Source organism: Kryptolebias marmoratus, linkage group LG12 (genome assembly GCF_001649575.2).
Source record: "Kryptolebias marmoratus isolate JLee-2015 linkage group LG12, ASM164957v2, whole genome shotgun sequence".
In the NCBI taxonomy this organism is placed as follows: Eukaryota; Metazoa; Chordata; class Actinopteri; order Cyprinodontiformes; family Rivulidae; genus Kryptolebias; species Kryptolebias marmoratus.
Genome location: NC_051441.1, coordinates 1,522,591 through 1,543,682, shown reverse-complemented (window position 1 = coordinate 1,543,682; position 21,092 = coordinate 1,522,591). Strand labels below are relative to the sequence as shown.

Below are 21,092 nucleotides of genomic sequence, written 5' to 3'. Positions count from 1 at the left end.
TTGGGTTAAAACGACCCACAACGTCTCCATCAGAAGGACAAACACTGATCGTTTTAATAAGATCATTTAAATCAGTGGCTCTCAAACCTTCAGCTTTTCATGTTCCACCATCATGACAGACATTTAATCTTAATCTGTCCCTCAACAACTGAAGACACGCTGGATCAGATTTCAGCCCCTCCTGCAGACAGATAACTGAGATGTGTTCAGAAACATGAATATAAGACCACGCACCTGAAAAATAACCTTTTAGTTTGAAAACCCTGTTCAGTTTCCACTTTTCAAAGTTATTTCTGAAGTTTTCATTTGGTGTCGAGATGTAATTTGGTCTTCTTGGTTCTGTCAGCTTTCTATCACCGTTTATTTCATTTACAAAGATCCTGAGTACTTGTACCGCAGGTTGAGAACCAGGGTTCTAAATGACAGGAAGAGATTATTTAATCTGCTGAATCGGAGGAAATCCTGGTTTAAACAAACAGCTCATTTCTGACATTTAGTTTGTTTGTTTGTTGCACATTTGTTGACAAATTTACCTCCCTGACATTTTAAAGAGACACCCAGCAGACACTTATTCCTCCTTTTAAGAGTTAAACTCATTGTTTGAACCTCAGCAGGTGTCATAAAAAAGTCCTAATCCAGATTAAACTGCTTTCCTGTAATCCTTCCCTCACCTTTATCTGTCCTGGGTTTCCATGTTTTAGCTTCTTTTTGCTCCGTTTTATTGTAGTCATTTTATTGATGGATTTTTCTGTTTGTTTTAAAGCTTATTGCTCAATCTTGTTTTCAACCTATTATAGAAATAAAACTGATGAAATGGCACCGTTTTCATAGAGAAAGTTTTGTTTGTCTTTTTAGGCCACTTAACTCCGACCTATCAATCATTTAGGTATAAAAAAAGTCTCCTAAAGTCAAGAAATGAAGCAGCGTAGACTCTGTTACCTTCAGGAGCAAAAAGATTACATTTGTTCTCATTTCTTTAGCTGAATTTATGAAAAGCACCAAAGATGACAAAGTTTGACAGAAAATCTAAGTTTAGCTCCAACAAAGTGCTTCTTAAAGAACGACACATTTCTACGATGTTTGATGGATTTATTCCTGTTTCTTTAAGAACCAACCTTCAGATTCTGTTAATCTGCAGTATTATTTCTTCTGACCTTGATTTGTCCAGTTTGATTTAAGCACACACACACACACACACACAAGCTGCAATGAAAATGAGTGAAAAGGCAGATAAAGCCCAAAGAAAACTATTGATCAAGTCCACTTTAAGGACGACAAAGTCGAATTATAAAGAAATGAAGAACTTTAACGCCTCTGTCGTTCCTCTGAGTCAGATGTTAACAGACTAACCCGTCGTTCCTGAAAGTTTCAGTAATAAGAAACAAACTAAAACAGCCCAACGCCTCATCCTGAGCCATCCTGCAGCGGAGTTAGAGCTTCTCAGGCAGCGAAGGACGGGATCTCTCTGCTGCACACGTACGTGCACGCTCTGAGGTTAAGGAGCATCATTACGAACCAAACAACAAAAACAAAACACAGGCTGTCTGGTGCCCCACAGTCTGAAAGCGGGGGGTGGAGGTGTTAGAGAGGAGCGAAACTGGAGACAATACTGTCCAACATCCTCCATCCATCCAGTCAGGAGGAACTTCAGGCTCCAAACGTTAACAAGAAACCTCTAAAACTGACGGACTGATTTCAGTAAAATATCACTTCAGCAGTTTGAGTCGAGATGCTCGCAGATTCCCGTCCAATCACATGTTTACCAGAAGAGCCGAAGCAAGCAGAGTTTCCTGTTTGACACGTTCAGATCAAACTTTAACAAACTGCAGCATCAACTCAGCTTTCAGAGGAATATTAACTTCTTACATCAAAGGAAATGAGCTCAGATTTCAGATGACAAACACTCCATCTTCATGTCTGGACCACTGAGACTTTTTGATCCAAGCAGAGACCTGAAACAGCCCACAGTTTTGTTTTCTGTTTTATTTTAATGTTTACCTGTTCTCTTGTTGTTTCTTGTATTTACTGACGTTTTTAACTTTTCATCTGACTGAATTAAGAAGCACGTTGTTCAACTTCTGTCGTTTTTATAGAAATAAAATCGATGTTTAACAAACTAATGTTACTGCAGCTCATAAAACATCAGTAAACCAACATTAATCTGCCTCTTATTTCTAAATCTGTTGATTCCAGTTTTTAAAAAGTTCCACAGAAATTCTTCCTGCGGATCCAACATGTTTGGTGTTTTTATTTTAAAACATCTGTGATTAATTCTACATTTGGTGCCTTTTGGGTCCAGAAACATTAAACTTGTCTTTATGTTTAATATTTACAATCAATACATTTAAGATGTCCGTTTGTTTGAAATTAATCTCCATGTTTCTGAGTTATTACGTCACAAACGGCTTCATCATTAAGTTTCAGTTTCCTGAACTTATTGAAACTGTTTCGAGTTCAAGAGAAACTTCACCTTTTGATCTAAATCACATCAAAATTAGGTAATATAATAAATGTGAAGCTGCTGTAAAAATGTTTCTCTTGTAAATTTGAAATAAATATGAGAAAACAAACACTTATGGAGTTTGTGAGCGTCCCGTTTCTGTAAAATCTGAAAGAATCGAGCATACAATCTGTGCCAAAACTCTGGGCTCAACAATAAAAGCACGTTATCACATGAATGTTGAACTGTTTGCATCACTTAGAGATGCTGCAGCGTCAGCTCCTGACTCTTCCTGTGGGAGGAGAACGGTCTCCTGCTGGGTTTGTGCAGCTGCTGCCTCCGTCAGCTCAGAACATCTCCAAACACCTTTGGTTTATCATCAGATCCACTTTTATCAGGACAGAACACTGAAAGGCACTGGGTGAAACAATAAAAGACGTTCAAATAATTTCAGAGTTGTTTTATTGTACGAATATAAAGAATAAATAGTACATTTCTTATATTTACAGGATAAAACATCACTGGGACATGACTGTATCCATAATCATCTTTCAACTCTGAGGTTGATCTGCTTCATCAGAAAACTAAAAGAAGAACCGAGTCCACATGTGGCACCACATCTGCATAAATACAAAATATATAAAACCGCTGCACAAATAAAGACTCTGGTTACAAATAATACTGAATTTTTACAAGAAATTCTAGAAAAACTGCATATACAGAAAATACATTCTCACACTCTGTAGTGCACGTGGAAAAAATAAACTTACTGAGCTTATAATTTAACTTTGTTTAACTGGAGCAGGAGCATTTACAGTCCGTGATCACCGGATACTGGATCGGGATCCACGCGCACTTCAGCCCCCCTTTCCTCTGCACGCACCTCCACCTCAGCACCGTCAGGTGGGTCGAGCTCGCGGGCTTACACACCATCCCTTCCGGGACGGAACACGACCTCTTACTCAGACAGCTCCCCACGCGCACGTACCGCGGCCAGAAGCGGGTGCCCAGGTCGGTCCAGCTGTACAGAACCGGGCAGAAGGTGTAGGCCCACAGCCACTGCTGCAGCCGCCGCTTCAGCTTCTTGCTGGGTTTGGGTTTCTTCCCGACCTGGACGTCGAAGTCCACGGCGCGGATCTCTTTGGGCATCATCCCGCCCGCTTTCTGGCTGTCGGACACGTCCAGCTCATCGTTCCCCGGGAACCTGTCCTCCCCGGGGAGGGACACGGACAAAAAGCGGAGGTCAAAGTCTCCCAGGATGCTCCTCAGCTCCGTCTCGTTCAGGTCCCGCTCCTTGGGGTCAAAGACCGGATCTGGGTCCTCCTTTAGGTCCACCAGCGGCAGGCTGTCGCTCGGGATGGGCCGCAGGAGGTAGAAGTGCTGACAGCAGCCTCTGCCCGTCAGGAGCCCCACAGACAGCAGCAGCAGCCACACGGCCGCGCGGTGCTGAGCACGAGCCATGTCCACACCGGGGGGTCCGCGCGCGCGCGCACCGAGCTGCCACAGGCCCGCTGTTACTGCGCGTAATTACGCGTGAGCCGTCTCCAAAGGTGCGCGTGGAAGAGTCCCTCGGAGGTCAGTGTCCCATCGTGAGCCCGAGTCCAGAAGGAACAGTTCTACAGACACGGATCAGAGGAGTCCCTGCGCCGCGCGCGCGCGCCCAGCGTCACGCTCCATCTGTCTCCTCTGCAGAAAGGCGCAGCGCAAACCCCGCGAGCTCCGTTTTATCCTGCGCGCGAGGCGTGATGTCATGCGTGCGCCCCTCGGTGAATGTGGGTTTGTTGTCTAGGAGGAGATCCCCAATACCTCCTTCTTCCACCGCGCCGGAGGGAGGGGGCCGGAGAGGAGACGCCCCCTGTTGGTTTTCCAGACTCCATTAAATCAATCTTTCATTCTTCACGGCTGCTGGAGGAGAATCCTGCTGGGAGGAACTCCAAGACTACGAGCTACAACAAACTGCAGCCTAAATCTGAGGATTTACTGAAGCTACACTTTTCATTTCAGAACACAGATTTCATAGAAAACGACAGATTTACGGCGCCGGCGTCGTTTAAAAGCAGCCACAGAAGTTTAAACTGTTCAAGACAAGCAGACATCAGTTTGGAGGTGCAAAGATGCTGTGGTAGTAGCTCAGAGTCATCCTTAAAACCGACTGAGCACCAGCAGCTCGTGTGACATACAGTATGAGGTTGTGCACGTTTACGAGGTTTGACCATCATTTCCCAACACGAAATGATCTTAGTGTAAAAGTCTGGAAGGCAGCGGGCGACATGCATTCCTTCGAGGAATGTATGGCCTTCTTTATTTAGAAAGAAAAACAGGCCCGCTGCACAGTGAGCAAACAAGAAATAAATCACTCTGTTAGCAGAACCTCATTTTTCATTAAGGGTTTACAGCCTGAGCCTGAGATGAAACTGCAGCTAACTCCGCTCTCTGCAGCGTGTTTACAGTTTGCGTCCAGCTCGAGTGGGACAGCATTTGTCCCCGACCCCGTGCCACCGAGCACCTCTCAATAAATCGGCCCAAATTAGCTCCCAAATAAACAACTCTCGCTAAGCTGCAGCCGTGGAAAGGATCCCAATTTGTGAACCTGTCTAAACTCGCGCTCAGAGGATCACTCTTAGAGAAAAAAAAAAGTATTTAATGGAAGATTTTAGCCAGCTGCTGCATCAGCCGTAAACCATTCGCTCCAGATAAATGCATCTCTGTTTCTTTTTCAATGAGCTAATTCACACAAGCGCCCGAGCACGCCACTCGTTTGGGTTTCGGTCCAATGATGGTGAAAATCTGGAAAATGTCACCCTTATATTTTTCACCTGACCGGCACGTATCATAAACCATCGCTCCTGAAAAGAGTCGACAGATCGGCTCAATCCGGAGCGTTCACAGGAACTCCTGCAAATAAACCTCAGAGTCGTTTCATTAACGATTAAATCTGCTGCAGAAACTCTGGATTCAGACACTTTGAGTTTTAGAGTTAATATTGAAGGTGAAAAGCAATAATTTATGTGTGGTGATCTGCATTGTTAGTGAAAGTAATCATTGGATGTAAATCTACAATTCAAGATGGCCACCATAACAAGTTAATCTAAAGAAAAAAGACGACATATCAGTGAATTTCACAGATAGAGCTTAAGTTTGGAGTTGAGAGTCATCCTTGCATCAGATCAGGCGGAACATTTACAAGGTTGCAGCTCCGTCTCTCCTCATCATAAAAAGCTCTTTGTTTAATATTCTGACACTAAAAGGTGGTGGGCGACATGCATTCCTTCAAGGCTCCTTGGTTTACCTGCAGGATCCAGATTTCTCTCCCGTTTTGGACCCGGCTGCGGGGAAAGTCCAAATATGGTTCTCATTAAATGTCATCAGCCCTGCCAGGCTCATTTAACGCCAACTTGTTTTGCTTTCTTCTAATCCTTTCCTACTGTTTAACCACAGGAACATTATGACAGTGACCCCCCCCCTAAAAACAAGCCATGCTACGTGAGACAGACGCCTGTTTAATTCTTTTAAGTTAACTAAACACGGTAATAAATCGCCTGCTGTAATGACCTCCCTGTTAAATAAAGGGTCTGGTTCCTTGTGCTTTAGGACACGTTTAAAATTAATCTGCATGCCGGCCGCTGCAGCCCTCCCTGCTGCTTTCTCATTTGGTGAAGGAAAGCATACTTCTCGCCTTGGCAGCCATCTTCAAAATAAAGTCACACTCGGGTGGAGACGCAACAAGAAAAGACCTGAGGACTCAGGTAAGCTTGCAAGATGGCCGAAGGGAAACAAACAAAAAAAAAAACTCAAATAAACTGGAAGCATTCAGAGCACAAACCTCCTCGGCCACAGTGTCAGTAAAATAACCGCAGGAGTCGGATCGTGACCCCGATCACCAAAAACTTATAATTTGTTCTTTCATCAATTTGTTTATTACTTTGAGTAATCTTCTACACAAACAAACACGACTGAAAACACCTCCTTGGAGCAGACCGATGTGTGAAAGCTGAAATCTGAGGGGAAAGCTAACAGCTAACAGCAGCAGAAGACGACAAAAACAACCAGTTTTCTGAAGCAGATTTCAGAGAAACTGATGAGATTTAACATTTCTATGGGGTAATATTTGTAAATAAAGTTAAATATTATTGAAAAGTATAAAGATTTGAACGTTTTGACGTATGAACGGTTAAAAAGTCTCCAGAAGGAGTTTGATGCCAAAATCAGGACAGAAAAATAAAACAAAACTGAACCATAAGGAAATATTCTTTCCAACCAAATAATCCAAGCAGCTCTCGGGGTCTTCATCTCCCAGAATGCATTGCTTCCCACCCGGAGCTGATTGGGGCTGAATCCACGCAGACATGAAGTGGTGAGACCGTTTACTCCGGCACTCGGGAGGTGTGCAAATTGTTTGTTTTGCACTCTTTTCCACTCGTCTGCACACAATCATCACTCCTGCTGAGGGCTTAATTCTTATTAATCACCAGGAGTGACAACCAACCATGAGTCAGATGATAGATCTTCACTCCTGAGTTTCTTTTTACTTCATTCATTTAACAGCAAACATAAAAAAAAAACCTGCACAGGTAGAATAAACTAAAGGAACAAACAGCAACAAGTTCATCTTATTTCATGTCGTTGTCTTGGCCTAATTTCCAGAAATACTGTACTTTTTATCTATTTTTAGCACAATAACTTGTTTTATTTTCATCTGTTTCAGATTTAAAAAGGAGGAAAACAGTGCTTAATCAAGCTTTCAATGAGCAGGGAAGTCTTTGATCAGAGGATCACAAACATTTCAGCTTCTGAACCCCAAATAAATTTGTCTAAAAAGTATATAAGAGCATAATAACTCAAACAGATTAAGCTCCATTTATGTGTTCTTGTTATCTTTTGTAACAATTATATTAAAAATGTGCATTTTTGTTATTTTTTATTTATTTGACAGGACTCCAAACCTGCTGATTTCTGACCAGAGTTGAGAAAGTTACTTTGAAAAATGTAAGTTACATTACTACATCTAGTTACTTTTTAAAATTTGACTGAATGTTTGTGACAGCGGCTCCTAACTCCCTTCAGATTATTAAATTTGGGAACGATAACCTTCTCAGAACTCAAACACCGACTTCGATCTGTCACAGACCGTCTGACCGGCCGGATTAAACCATAACAGGGGCCATATCTGGCCCTTGGACCTTGACACGGCATGCGCCCTAGAACTGTGGCTCCTCTTTTTTTAGCTCCAAACCCAAAAAACTAAGAAAACTTGTGACCCCATTTATTTCAAGTTTAACAAAAGAATCATGAAAACATCCTTAATATCCTTTTGATTAAGTTAGGATTATTGATTTTATTAACAGTAATGGTGAAAAGATGCCAAAAGAAATGTTAAAATGTAAGTTGATATCTGGAGCTTATTTAAGGACCCCCACCTGATGTTTTGCGACCCACGTTGGGGTCCCGACCCCTGCTTTGGGAACCACTGTCCTAGAAGGAGAGCCCGTTCGCCACTTTAACGCTGTAAAAACACAACTAACTCGTTACGTTTTACTAAAATATTAAAGGAATGTGTCATCTAACGCTCTCTGGAAAAACAGAAGTTTGGACCTTCTGGACGTGCGGTTTTTCTTTTTAAATCCACATGGAATCAAATTAACAAGCACTATAACAAACATTTAGTGAAATGTTTTCCAACAAGTAGAGGAGCCGACAAAGAGGCCAAAGTCTCGTGTGAATTTCTGCTCCTTCCACTCGTCCATAAAAGTTTTCACAGACAAAACTCTGCATCCAAATAGTCGTTAAAGCAAAACGCGGAACAAAGAGCTCAGTGATTCCTCAGACGGCAGGATTTATAGAAGCGGGGGGGCCGACAGACGACAGAGTTCATCAGAATTATAAAGTAAAAAACAACAGACTTCTTCATTGGTTTGATAAATGTACAGAAAAACAACAAATAAAATGTCTCAGAGGCCAGGAACAATCATGGTGAAAATGATTCCATTCTTGTCTGGAATTTAGTTTTACAAACTCCACCAACAAATCATTTAGTGGCTCTGGAACAAGTATTTTTATGTTCAGCTCTTAACTCCTAAACTCAGTCTTCGGCTCAGTGTGCACGCACCTTTTTTTGTTTTTTCTTTTTGCTCGAAAGAAACCGAGCTGAGGCAGATTTCTTGATCTAAACGGGGTTTATAGACGTTCACATCAGCTTATCAGACTTAATTATACAGAGAAGCTCAATAAGAAAACTAAAATTCCCCCATCAGTGGTTTTATTTGAATACTGACTGATTTCTCATCGTTTGATTGGGTCAGAAAATAAAACGACGGCTGCTGTGACATTTGTAACAAAGAAGGAAACATTAAAAACCACACGGATCATTTAAATCACCATGAAATCAGCTTCAGTAGAAACCTAGCTCTTTCACTGCCTGTTCCAGCTCATCAGGGGTGACTCCGAAGCCTTCCCAAGTCAAACACGAGCTCGGAGACTGACCGAGTCATCAGCCGGTTCTGGATCCATCCTTCCTCTGTGCATGCTTCATTACAGAGATGCAGCAGCAGCTCTTCTAGATATTATTTTGAAGAGAGGTGTTAAATATGCTCTTATTTAAGTAATGAAAACTACAAACTGACCAAAACTTTAAACTGTTGTTGCATATTTGTCAAATCACCTGCCTGATTTCTAAAGATGGACTTCAGCCATAATAAAAACACTCGTATCAGTCGACTCTGGGTTCTGGGTCAGGCCCTTGGCCTCCTTCCGGTGGGACATGTCTGAAACATCTCCGCAGGTAAAACTCTGTTTCCAGATGCGCAAAGCGCCTCTGCTTCAGATGTGGAGCAGCTGAGACTCTACACTGAGCTCCTCCTCGCTCCATCCTGTGGAAGACGCTCATTTCAGCTTCCAACAAGCCTCCGTCACAAAGAGCCGAGTTTAAATATCTGACTGCTGACCCAGAAGTTAGATCAGAGTGGCTGTGGCGTTCAGCAAGTAGAGGAAGGACTCCACCTTCTTGGTTGATGATACTCCAAACGACAATGCATAGTGATTTCACCGAGTATACCAGGAACCTCCAACCCTGGTCCTCGAAGGCCACCATCCTGCAGGTTTTCCTTGTTTCTCTGCTCCAACACACCTGATTCATGGTTAAATCACCTCTTCATGTTCTGCAGAAGCCTGTTAATCACCCATTGATTCAAATCAGGTGTGTTGGAGCAGAGAAACAAGGAAAACCTGCAGGATGGAGGCCCTGAGGACCAGGATTGGACACCACTGTGTATACCAGGAACCAGGAATCCTTGAAGGAATTCATACCATCTCTTGTCTTGGATGCAAAAGTTTGAACAAGATCTCAGAGAAGCAGTTAGCACTCAGAGTATGTGTTGGAGATAACTCTCAGCTACTACTTCACCAAATATTAGCTTAATATCAGTAAAAGTGCCCGAGTTACAGCCATTTATGTGACTGCTAAGGCCGATGAACGATCAGCCATCTTGACTCAGGTCGACGTTCATCCTGTGATTACTGACAGACTTTCATTAAAGTCTGTTTACTGCTCCATGAGATACTGACAAAAACAGTTAAACACACACACACCTTTAATGGCAATAAATCTCAAGCAGAACTACACTCAGATTACTGGAACAAACGTATGAAGTTTTTCTGCAAGTATTGTTTTTAACTTTACTTGCATCAGCGACACATTTCAATATTTCCACATTTTCTAAACCTAATGAGTCTTTTCTCGTTGGGAACTATTTTACTGCAGGCACAGAACAAAGTCAAAGCAGCTTGCAGGTTTTAATGTACACACACACACACACACCGTGCACCCTGTTAGTCTCATGTTGGCTTAAAGGAGAATCCAGGCCAGCAGTTTTAGATGAGCCTTTACTTTACTGGAATCTAAGTAAATACCTACGCTCTTGATGGATGACACAGTGCTCAATCAACCTGCCGTGTTCTAAATGAAGCCTGACGAGCAGCACAGAAGCACAGCAGGCGTGTAGCGCTTCGCAGCCGAGGCGCTGATCTCCACGTGGTGATCTGGCTGGATTTCTACAGATCTCCTGTGAACAAGTGAACAGGGCAGGAGTCAGAGCGTGGCGGTGGTTTGAGGGGGGGTGATGGGAGGCTGCCGTGCCGTCTCCAGCCTCTAAAACACAGATGACTGTTTGTGCCGTGCAACCTCCACCTCCCCACCTTGGTCTCAAGCTCTCAGCTCCTAATTCACACTTCATAAATCAAGATGACCTGTCCCCATGTGAATTTTTCTCGCTCTGTGCTGGATAATAGTGGCACTATTGTTCCCAACACAAGGATTCATTTCAGAGACAGACCGTCATTGAGCTTGATGCACGGCCTCGATAGCTGCAGCGGCTCCTGCGTGTCCACGGCGGAGTCCTCTGTGTCGGGCCATGTCTGCTTGGTATACGTTCAACTCCTCTGGCAGCTAACGCTGTTCCAAAAATAAGAACACTAATTGGCCAGTGTTTATTTCTGTATGGGAGAAATAAGTGTTTTTAGCAGGTTGTTTGTGGCACGATGCTTTAACAGTCAGGACTCTCTGGGAGGGACAGCTCAGTCCACTGCATGGAAAAAGAGCCGACTTTCCCCTGTTTTGAATAAATAAGGTCTTTTATACAAAAATTGGTAATACGGTTTAGTTGAATGTGAGGCTGGCAGGGCAGCGTGTGACATCATGAACATTGACTCATGAGCAGATGAGTGATGCACACTGAGCTTTTGCCTCCTCTCAAACTCGTATTTAGCGCCACATAAACAGCAGTAAAGCCTCACTCTGCTCCTGTCAGTTAGAGGGGGGCTGCTGCAATGAAGCAAGTGTTTCTATGCGATGTGAGGGGGCTGTCAGCTCGGCACACAGCAGACCTCTGTCACCTGTTGCCACCAGCGGGAGGCTCAGGCGACGGGCGTGGAGCCAAGCCTGGCGGCCAGTAGCAGGACCCTGGCTCCACCTATAGACAGCTCAGTGGGGTGATTTACTCCCCCCTCCACTGCTGAGATGTCTACACACACTCATGCACAGTGCTACAGCAGCACCGTCTGAGTTTGTCCTCCCTGAAATCTAACATCACATGACACATAAAACAAGTTCTACAACCCATTTCTGCAGACAGGTTGGTAGTAAATACTAATCATGCAAATAAAGGTTCTAAATTTTGAGAAAGCATAAAAGCTCCTCCTAGCCAGTGGTTCCTGGCATTTTTAGGCAAAAGAAGCTCCTTCAGAAAAAGTCAGATATAGTAAAGTAAAAAAAAAAAGGCAGTTTTTGTCCTCTGAATTCAAGCAACATTAAAGGTTTTGGAAATGTCCAAGAACTTCGGTAATGTCCCTTCAAAACACACAGATTGGAGTGAATTTACCTAAACAAACACACAATGGAAATGCTTTGCGTGAAGAACAGTTAAAACCTGAATTGTGGGAGTTCTTATTTGATGAGGTCAGCGACACGGGCTCCAGAAGAAACAGGGACGATTTATTTTATACAAAGTTGTTTCAAACAACAAGCAGGGTGGCATGAAGAGGATGTTTTGTGGCAGGATGGACTTCAGCTGAGCTTACAGAGAATGCATAAATGGATGATCTTTGTTGCAATTACAGATTATACTATGTACACATTTATAGTCACTGAAAATATGTATTTAAATATCTACGGTCTATTTAAATCTTCCAAACGTTGGAAAACATCCAACATTTTTCTGCTCTTTTTCTAAAACTACAGCTCCAAACGAAAGCTCCCCTGACTCGTCAACAAACAAACAAACTGGTTGTGGGCCTGATGTTTTTCAGGTGAGGCGGCTGGCCAAAGCTGAAACAGGAAAACGGCTGCAGTGGTTGAAGCAGAAATGAAGAGTGACAGCCAGAGGGTTGGGGCTGCAGTAGCAGTTAGCCCTGCTGTGGAAAGGGTTAACACGAGACAGTAAAGTGAATCCAGATGTGCTGTTATTATTAATATCTGCGGCTGATGAATGGGAAGGTAAAATTACAGGCGCCAGCCGGGGAGGCCCCCGCGCGCCGCCCTGCCACTCAGGAGCGTCCCCGCTCAGCCGTCCGGCTCTCACAGCAGCAGGTCGGGACGAAACCGTCAGCGTGGATTCAGGCTGGCGAAGAAGCTGGAGGCAAGAAATAAAAGGAGCCGCTTCAGATCCAAACTTTCTGCTGCGGCTCTGCTTCTCTTCCAGTTAAAGTTCAAAGTTTAGCACAGTAAAAAGATTGTATGAGTGTTAAAAATAACATTTATTAAGAGGAAACTGCCATCTGTAGTCTCCGGCCGTTCTCTCATTGTGAAGACCCAGAACTGGTCCAGTGCAAACCATTCACTGCAGCTCCAAACTTCAGGCTCGTGCCTGAAAGCTTACACAGAGCACGTCAGACTGCGTGCACCGTGCAGTAAGCTACTCCAACCGCAGGGAGGATTCAGATTTCACCTGAGAAACACTACGAAACATTTTGTTACTTCAGGAGGTTTTCTTTGAGAGAATATTGTTCATGTAAACGCAAAGAAACCACAACTGATCTATGCAAAAGTGGGGTTTGGTTTGAAAACAACTAATGAGTATTTTCACAGTGCATTCACAAGATTGGAGGCTTTATCCAGTAAAATAAAACTAATTAAGTCTGTAAATTATCAGGAAAATACTCCTAGAGCTCAGTAACTGAATCGATGGAGTGAAACATGAAGATGAAGTCTCTGCAGAGAGAAATCAACATCTGGGAGCCTGATAGGAACAACCACATGATCACTTTGCCTCTATAAGCTCCTCTCACCTCAGTCCACCTCCTGTGACGGTTCAACAAAGTCAGACATGGAGACAGACGCCATTTAATACCGTTTCTCCTCCACTCAAAATCTGACACCAACATGGCAGCGTATGTGTTCAGATATTAAAAAGCTTTAAAGACAGATTTTTTTGTTGAGACACCCACTTCAAGCTGACAGAAGTAAATAATCCAAAGTAGCACCGAACTACAGAAAAGGAAGTTACATTTAACTCTCTGCAAACTACACAGCTACAAGTTTTTAATTTCTCATATTTTTCTAAAATTTCTACAACCGAGTACGACTTGAATTAAAACTTGCATCTGATTTTTCTTTTGTTAGTTTCTCTGTAACTTCTCTTTAAAACTGCAAACAGAGCCAGAACTGAAGCTCATTTTTGATTAAATATTAAATACAAATTGACTCTTTGCAGATCAAACATAAGTTTGGCTAAGCTTTAAAAAAAAAAACAAATCATCATAGAAACATGGAAAACTAAGTTCAGGCACCACTAACACAAACATAAGTGAAAATCCTTTTAAAAGTTTGAGGATAAAGCTTAATTTGTAGATGATGACGACTTAAAATCATGATCAGATGCTTATTCTGCAAAGAAGATTCAACAAATTACATTTTTAGGATGATCAGACAGCAACAGCAACAAAAAGAAGACCAAGATAAGAAATCATGAAGTTCTTGCATCAAAATCAACTAATTTTCCAACTCTGGTAAAAAAAATATAACCAGTTTACAAAGACAGGAAGAACAAAATGTTTATAAATATGTATAAAAATGTAAAGTTAAAGAACACTGCTGTTGAATAATGCAACAATCAAAGCGTATGTGATCACATCGCTGCTCATTTAGTCTTCAGTCATCAGAAAAGCAGCTGCAGAGGTAAAAATCATCTGAGCTGCACCTTGAGTTACGTTCACACTGCAGGTCTTCGTCCTCAGTTTCCATTTATCACTAAGACCAGTTCAGTCAGACGGTCTACGGCCCTGATGGGTGGAAACAGACAAGTTCTGCATCTTTGAGCTAATGTGAATAAAAGTAAAAGATGGTGGAATAAAGATTTGCACCCCAATCATCAGAAAAAAGTTCAGCATATGTTGGATGATGGATTTCTGTCCAAAGATCGAATCTCGAGCCGACCACTAAGTCTAAAAGAAAAGAACTTTTCCTTGCTGTTCTGTTTTCGATTCACTTATTACTCACAAAATAGTAGGTTGTGACGGGGCATTAAAACCTGCTTGGGTAAAGATGTGCATTAAAAATGTCAGATTCTGAGCAAACAAGGGTTTAACTGAAACAACCTCATGAAAATACACTTCTCCTGGATTCCTGGCAAACAATTCCAACCATCTTGGCAAAACAAAGTAAACATGTTCGCCACATGATCCACACCTCACATCGAAATGCATTATTCTCAGAGAAATTCTTGATTCTGGGGCTGGAGACTAGAGCCAAGCAGAGCTTTTCCAAAGGTATATAATGACATTAATACTCCACAGAAGGCCATAAACTGCTGTAAATAATGTGATGCATGCTAACCTGCAGATTACACAGAAAACAGGATCGGACCTTGGTTTTGTTCCGTTTGTCTCACCATTTCCTCCCAGTGGATCAAGATGTCTGTTCCTGTGTGCACAAATATGGATCAGAAACAGATTTGGAAACACACGTTTTTGCATCTATGAAGAATGTTTCCGGATTATTAGATAAAATTCTACATGGACAGAGTGCTTCAGCTGCAGGATAAACCTTAAAAACCAGAGGGACCGCAAGAGGCAGGAGGAGGAGTCTGTTCTGTGGAAACCACAGGGTGGGAGAGGATGGTGGGAACCCAGGAAGGAGCGTAAATCCAGTCGGGGAGAATTTGGAGTCTGTTGTTTTAACCGTCAGATGCACGGCTGCAGGGAGGGGGGTGGTGCAGCGGCATCCCTCTCAGGTTGCTGCTGTCCCCAAGCAGTCCTGTGGGAGCCGAGCCAGCCTCTCTGTCGCTGTCTGCCCGCATGGGGCCCCCACCTTCAGAAGACAACCTCACGCTGGTTTTACTCACCCTCCTTTGTGCTTTTCCAACACTGAGATACCAGACAAATTATGCTTAATGACTAGCGGAGGTTGCCACAGCAATGGTTGCTTTGTTGCCACTGCCAAGAGTGTAAACGTTAAGAGTGCAACGTTATGCAGCCACCCTGGGTGCGACGAGGCAGAAGTGTTTCCTGTCGCTGGAACAAACAGGAGCAGGATTTTGTCTAGACTGGGTGCTCGGGTCTGAAGAAGAACCTCCTGTTGACTGAGAGTGGATGAGGATCAACGTGAACTAATGCAGGTTTATGAAGTTTGATCGGTTTCTCTCCTTTGATCCCCCAAATCAACACTTTAACCAGAGAATCTGCTGTGACAAGTTGCCCTCGAGCTCAGTTTTCTGTGTTTTTGTGTCACCTTTCATGAAAATGTGCAAGAAAAAAAAAAAAAAAAAAAGAGCATTAGCACAAAAAAAAAAACAAAAAAAAAACAGTAATTCGCTAAACAAACAAAAAGCTGAATACATGATGTCATTTATATAACAGTTTCTTCTGTTAGAAAAAGTTCTTGAGCTTCTTTGAAGTTGTATTCTGTAAATTGTAGGACCTTGTAGGAAACTGTTCCGACAGATAAAATGTTTAAATCAGGACTCCCTCTCACACCGGAGGAAAACGCCGCTGCGACGGAAATAAAATCCGCCTCAGCAGCGTGTTGGCGAAGACTTCCCTTTCCGTTTAGGTGGTGGTGGTTTATTGTGGCGGCCGTGTATCAGGGTCCTGGGTGGACGGGGGGCCGGGGAACCGTGACGTGGGGCTGACTCATGCTGGCGCAGTCCGGTTGTTGAGAATTCCAGCAGGACCAGTAATCCTGGCCTCATTTCTGGGCTACAACCGTCAGGACAAGCTTGGACACAAATAATTATATCTGCAGTTGGAGGAATTTACTCTCAGACTGATTTCCTTTTGGAGTCAAAGCAGTTCAAGCTAACTGACTTTAGCTGTTACAGATTTACAGATTTTTAGTTAAAAGTTGGTGTGGTAGTAGCTGAGACTCATCCTCAACACAGACTCTAAGCTCTCACAGCTCTTTATTTTCATGGTTTGACTAAAAACGGTTTAAACTCAACATGAGACGATCTCAGTCTGAATCTCTGGAACCAAACTGTGTTTATTTAGTTTTATCTTTTTTGCATCTTCTCCAAGAAGCAAACAGTGATTTATTTCATCTGGAGCTGAATTACGACACTTTCAGGACAACAGGAAAACCTTAATTGATTTCTAATCAGAGTAACTGAGCTGAGCAACTAAAGCAAGCGTTACAAGCTGAGAGCTCCACCGATTTCAGGACTGAAAAATGAGGAGAGAGGAGGCTTTTTATAAAAGCTGGAGTCAGTCTGATTGCTCCCCAGGGAGAGACCCCCACCCACCCCAGTGTCCCACAGACGACATGTTTGTATGTAACATAATCTAACACGCTTTCTTTAAGAGGTGACGCTTCAGAAGGAAACTCCTGCAGTCACATATTCTGCTTCATGCTTCCTCTGAGGAGCAGAAACAAACACCAGGTTGCTGCTCAGCTGTCTGATTTGCAGAAACAGCAGATTTAAAACTGACTAACAGGAAGTCGCCTCTATCTGCAGACGTCATTAACAAACTGGGCAAATTAACAGTAATTAATGGAGAGATTCTTGTCAGCAAAACGTGTAATGAAGCATTTGTTCTGCACGACAGCAGATTTACACCTCCATTTGGACCAATGAGTTCTGTTTTACTTTAAATTAGACCGTCACATAAACACAAACAAGGAGGTTTTTCCACCAGGTCTGGCTGAGAAGCCGTTTGTTTTCCAGAACATTTTTCTCACGCAGAGCACAAAGTAAAGGCTCGATTCGAACGTGCATATAAAGTTTCAACACGGTCAGAAATCTCTGAAAATAAATGTCAGCTACACGACAAGCCATCAGGTTAAAGGTCGCGGCTGAATTGGTTTTAGGAATCTGTTTAAATTTGACCTGATTGGGGTTTTAAATACCAAACTGGTCCTAAAAAGAAATAAAATATGTAATTCACCTGAAGTTTCCTCATTAGCTTTAATCAAACAAGTCGTGTCGTTTAAACAGGAATTATTTTTCTAATATATCCCTAAAAATTCCTTCAGGAATCACAAAAATCAGAAGTTATGACAGAAACAAAATAAAAAAACATCTTTAAGTACCACTTCACAATAAGAGCTCAGTATTTATGAATGCTTTACAAACAGGTTATGAGTTAGTAAATACTATAATTCATTATCATTTATATTAAAAAAGATTAAGACAAGATTAGGTTCTGTATTTTTATTTATTTGCCAATTAGATGTAAAATAAAGATTCTTCAGCACTCTGAGCATTTATAAAGTTTGTTTTAGCGTTTAAAGATTAATAAAACCTAAACTAGCAATAAATTACAATTACCTGGATTAAACTAAAGCACTTTATAAAAAGTGGCCCCTATTAGGAAGTTTTATTTATTTTAGATCTAATTTTATTCAGTTTTAATACTTTGTAGTAGCAACAAAAACTTTTAGACAACTCAGCATAAAATAATTATCCTCCATAAAAAAATAAATGATTTGTTGCAGGAGAATCTGAAGAGCGACAGTTCAATCACTAAAAACTTTATTTAAACAACCAGATCACACTTTTAGTGGTTTAATTCTGAAATGCTAATAAAAGAGCAAACCGTCGACTCTTCAGACCTTCCAGGTTTAGTAAAGTCGTGACTGCAACAGTTGATGTTTTAAAGTTTTAAAACGTTTTCTGTGGTTTGGTCGTGGAGGCAGCAGGTCCAGGAGGGAAAACCAGACGTCCTGCTGGAGGGGATCAGAACCTCAGAACCCCTCCGGTCAGTTCTGGATCCTCCCTGTGGTCTCCTCCCAGCAGGATGTGGTCACAAACCCCCCAAAGGGGGACGAAGAGACGGAGTCCTGATCAGAAACCCAAACAGTCCAATTTTTTTGCAAATAAAGCAATTTTCCTTTAAACTGGACCAGATCCTGCAGTGATGCTGCAAGGATCGTCTCACTGCAGCAAACATTTATCTGTCCTTAAAACTGTTCCCGTCTCCGGACTGGAGCGGCTCTGTTGGTATCTGGAATTAAAATTATTTACATTTTAGAGAAACTTCTCACTGGTTGCTGATTGGTCTCTGGCAAAGTAAACAATGCAGTCAAAAGTTTCTGCCATCAACAAGTAGTTTGGGAATATTTTTAATGTTTTGTTTCTAATTTTAAGTTTTAGTTGCATTAAAATAAACTTAATTTTATACAAAAATTTTACTTTCAGACAACTTCTTGTTTTTCTGCATAATTAAATAAAAAGCCATTTTTTCAGCCTTATCTGACACTTCAGCCCAGAATGAAACCTTTAGAAAATAACTCCCAAATGGACCCGTGCTGCTGAGAACGCTCCTCGGGTTTGTCACGCCAATTTGCGACACTTTAAATCTGCTGCAGGGAAATCCAGATTGATAGATTGTCTGCTACATTGTGGCGTGGCAATTTGGCACGGAATGGTGCACTGTCACCAAGGTCCGGTGATCAAAGGAGTCATGGGGGGGTCACCAGGACAGTTCACCATCTTCACACCCACACCCGGCCTCCTTCACGCCACCATCTGAGCCCTTTGGAGCTCTGATCGTTTAAACAAAAATGCATTTCTGGTTACTGCATAACTTAATGGGGTCTTCTTCAGTGGAGAATGGGTTAAAAAGTTCAGCTTTTGCAGGCTTTTTGCTCAGTTCAGCAGATTTCAATCAGATGCAACTGTACAATCCATACATAAACAATGCATTTATTAAAACTGAATATTTGTGGTTAATTACACAGCAGACCAGATGAAAGTAGGTACTTTTAGAGACCATAGAGGGGATCAGTGGCTGGGCGTAAACACGTTTAAACCCCTGGTTGCAGAACCAGCTTAAAATCTTTCCCTGGTCTCAGAAACGGACACGTCGACTCAAGCTGCTGTTTTATTAAAGAAAAACAGCGGCTCTGCTTAAATGTCCACATAAAGGCAAAGAGCAGAGCGTCCTATCTGCGCTCAGATCAGCTCAGTCATGGTTTCCAAAGTGATAATAGAGGAATTTACAACATGTAACTGTAGCTTTTGTTATTAGGAAAAGCTGACAGAATAATGTAAATTTGGTGAGTCAACACATTGTTGATTTAGTAAAAGTTCATTTATGTAACTTGAGGAATTTTACAGCAAAGAAACAAAAACAAAAAGCTACGAAACACTCCTCATGAGGTTTACACTACTTTGTTGTCAAGAGTTAAGGTGAAAAAAAAAAAAAAAAAAAAAGTATTTCTGAGTGACTGGAACTTTATATTTAGCCATTTTTAAAAAGGCAAACATGTTAAACCTTTAATCTGTTTTTATCGTGACTGATTTTTAATTGATTGTTACTTTGCTTCCAAACAGCCTGAATCTTGTGATCTTCAGGCTTTCTGAAGGTCTTTGACAGTTCTTCTGTCCTTTGACTTATTCTACCCATTTTTAAACATATTATTATTGACAAATCGACCCAAAAAGAAAAACAAATTAAAAACGAAGTTTACAAATAATATATCTGAAAGTTCTGATGAGCCATAATGGCCTGGAAAATGGTTCAGAACCATGGTTCTCCAAGTGTGGGACAAGTACCACAGGTGGTGCTCAGGATCCCTCTAGTGGTACGTCCAAGAAACTTTGGCATCAACCATTTACAAGTTAAAAAAATAAGATAATTCACCATCTTAAGAGAGCAGAAAGGAAATCATCATCTTGGCTCCAAACAAAACTGCAGTGGAGAAGATTTTGAGGAAACTCAAGTGAACGACTATCTGAGGAGCTGCTTAAAGTCTCCATAAGACCTGCTGGCAATATTTAATAAACTTTAATCTGTTTGTATTTAGTTGTTGTGAGGCAGAAGAAAAGCCAACACCTCAGTGAGTTTTTAGGAAAACTTTGAGAACTGGTTTAGAAAAAGCTCTTTATGATGATCTATGAAACAAGATGTTTTCAGTCAAGATAATTATCTGTTAAAAAGGACAGGTTGTGTTTAAATTTCTCCAGATGTTCAACCCTGGTCCATCAATATAAAGAATGGGAAAAAAAAGGTCTTTTTTCCTCCAATTGACAGGAACAATGATGCATCTTTATGATAAATATGGCATCCAGTCCCGTCCATCAGCTCCATCTGGTTTTACACTCAACCCACCGTCTCCTTTGTGTCCAGTCGCTCTGAACGCTTTTTAACTGCGCTGTGGAAATCCATCATATCGTCTATGAACATTTATTGCTCCAAATCAGCTTCCCAGACAGAAGCCCATACTGACCCCAAGAATGAATCCGTTCTTTTATTTCCTCCAAACTCTGTATAACGAATGTAACATTCAGTCCAAAGCGGTCCTGAAATAGTCAGCTTAGCTCTGACAGAAGAAAGAAACCAAGACCTCCCACATTTCTATAATAAAAAGGAAAAATAGAAAAAGTGCTGACAAAATGCAAAGCAAGGGCTCAAACTGTCAAAACAGAGCAAAATGGGCTGAAGCATTCAACCTAAAACTCATTTGAACAATTTCAACCCTGACAGGAAATAAGGTTTGCATTTGAAGCCTGAGATATACTCGGGGCCGTAGCTCCCATTGATTCCACCGGGGTCCGGACCTCAGTGTTTTATAAAAACATGAATCCAAACAAGGCTTTTGAACGGCGTGGTTCTCTGCGTAGCTCCACCAGTTTCCTGTAGGAGGCGCTGCAACTGTGTGCAGCTGCAGCCAAACTCAATGTATACGAAGAAGAGCGCAGCTTTGCTACCTTACTGCTAAAATAAA

At 41.9% G+C, this 21,092-nt stretch overlaps 2 protein-coding genes across 6 annotated transcripts in view; both read right to left on the bottom strand.

Annotated features, from left to right (window-relative positions):
* rbfox3a (RNA binding fox-1 homolog 3a) overlaps positions 1–21,092 on the bottom strand; it is a 562,538-nt gene that overhangs the window by 530,895 nt on the left and 10,551 nt on the right. The gene's annotated exons all lie outside the window — the stretch shown is intronic.
* nog1 (noggin 1) lies at positions 2,886–4,208 on the bottom strand. The gene has a single exon (XM_017419358.3). It carries the CDS (start codon positions 3,899–3,901, stop codon positions 3,233–3,235), a length of 669 nt encoding a protein of 222 aa, XP_017274847.1. The 5' UTR covers positions 3,902–4,208; the 3' UTR covers positions 2,886–3,232.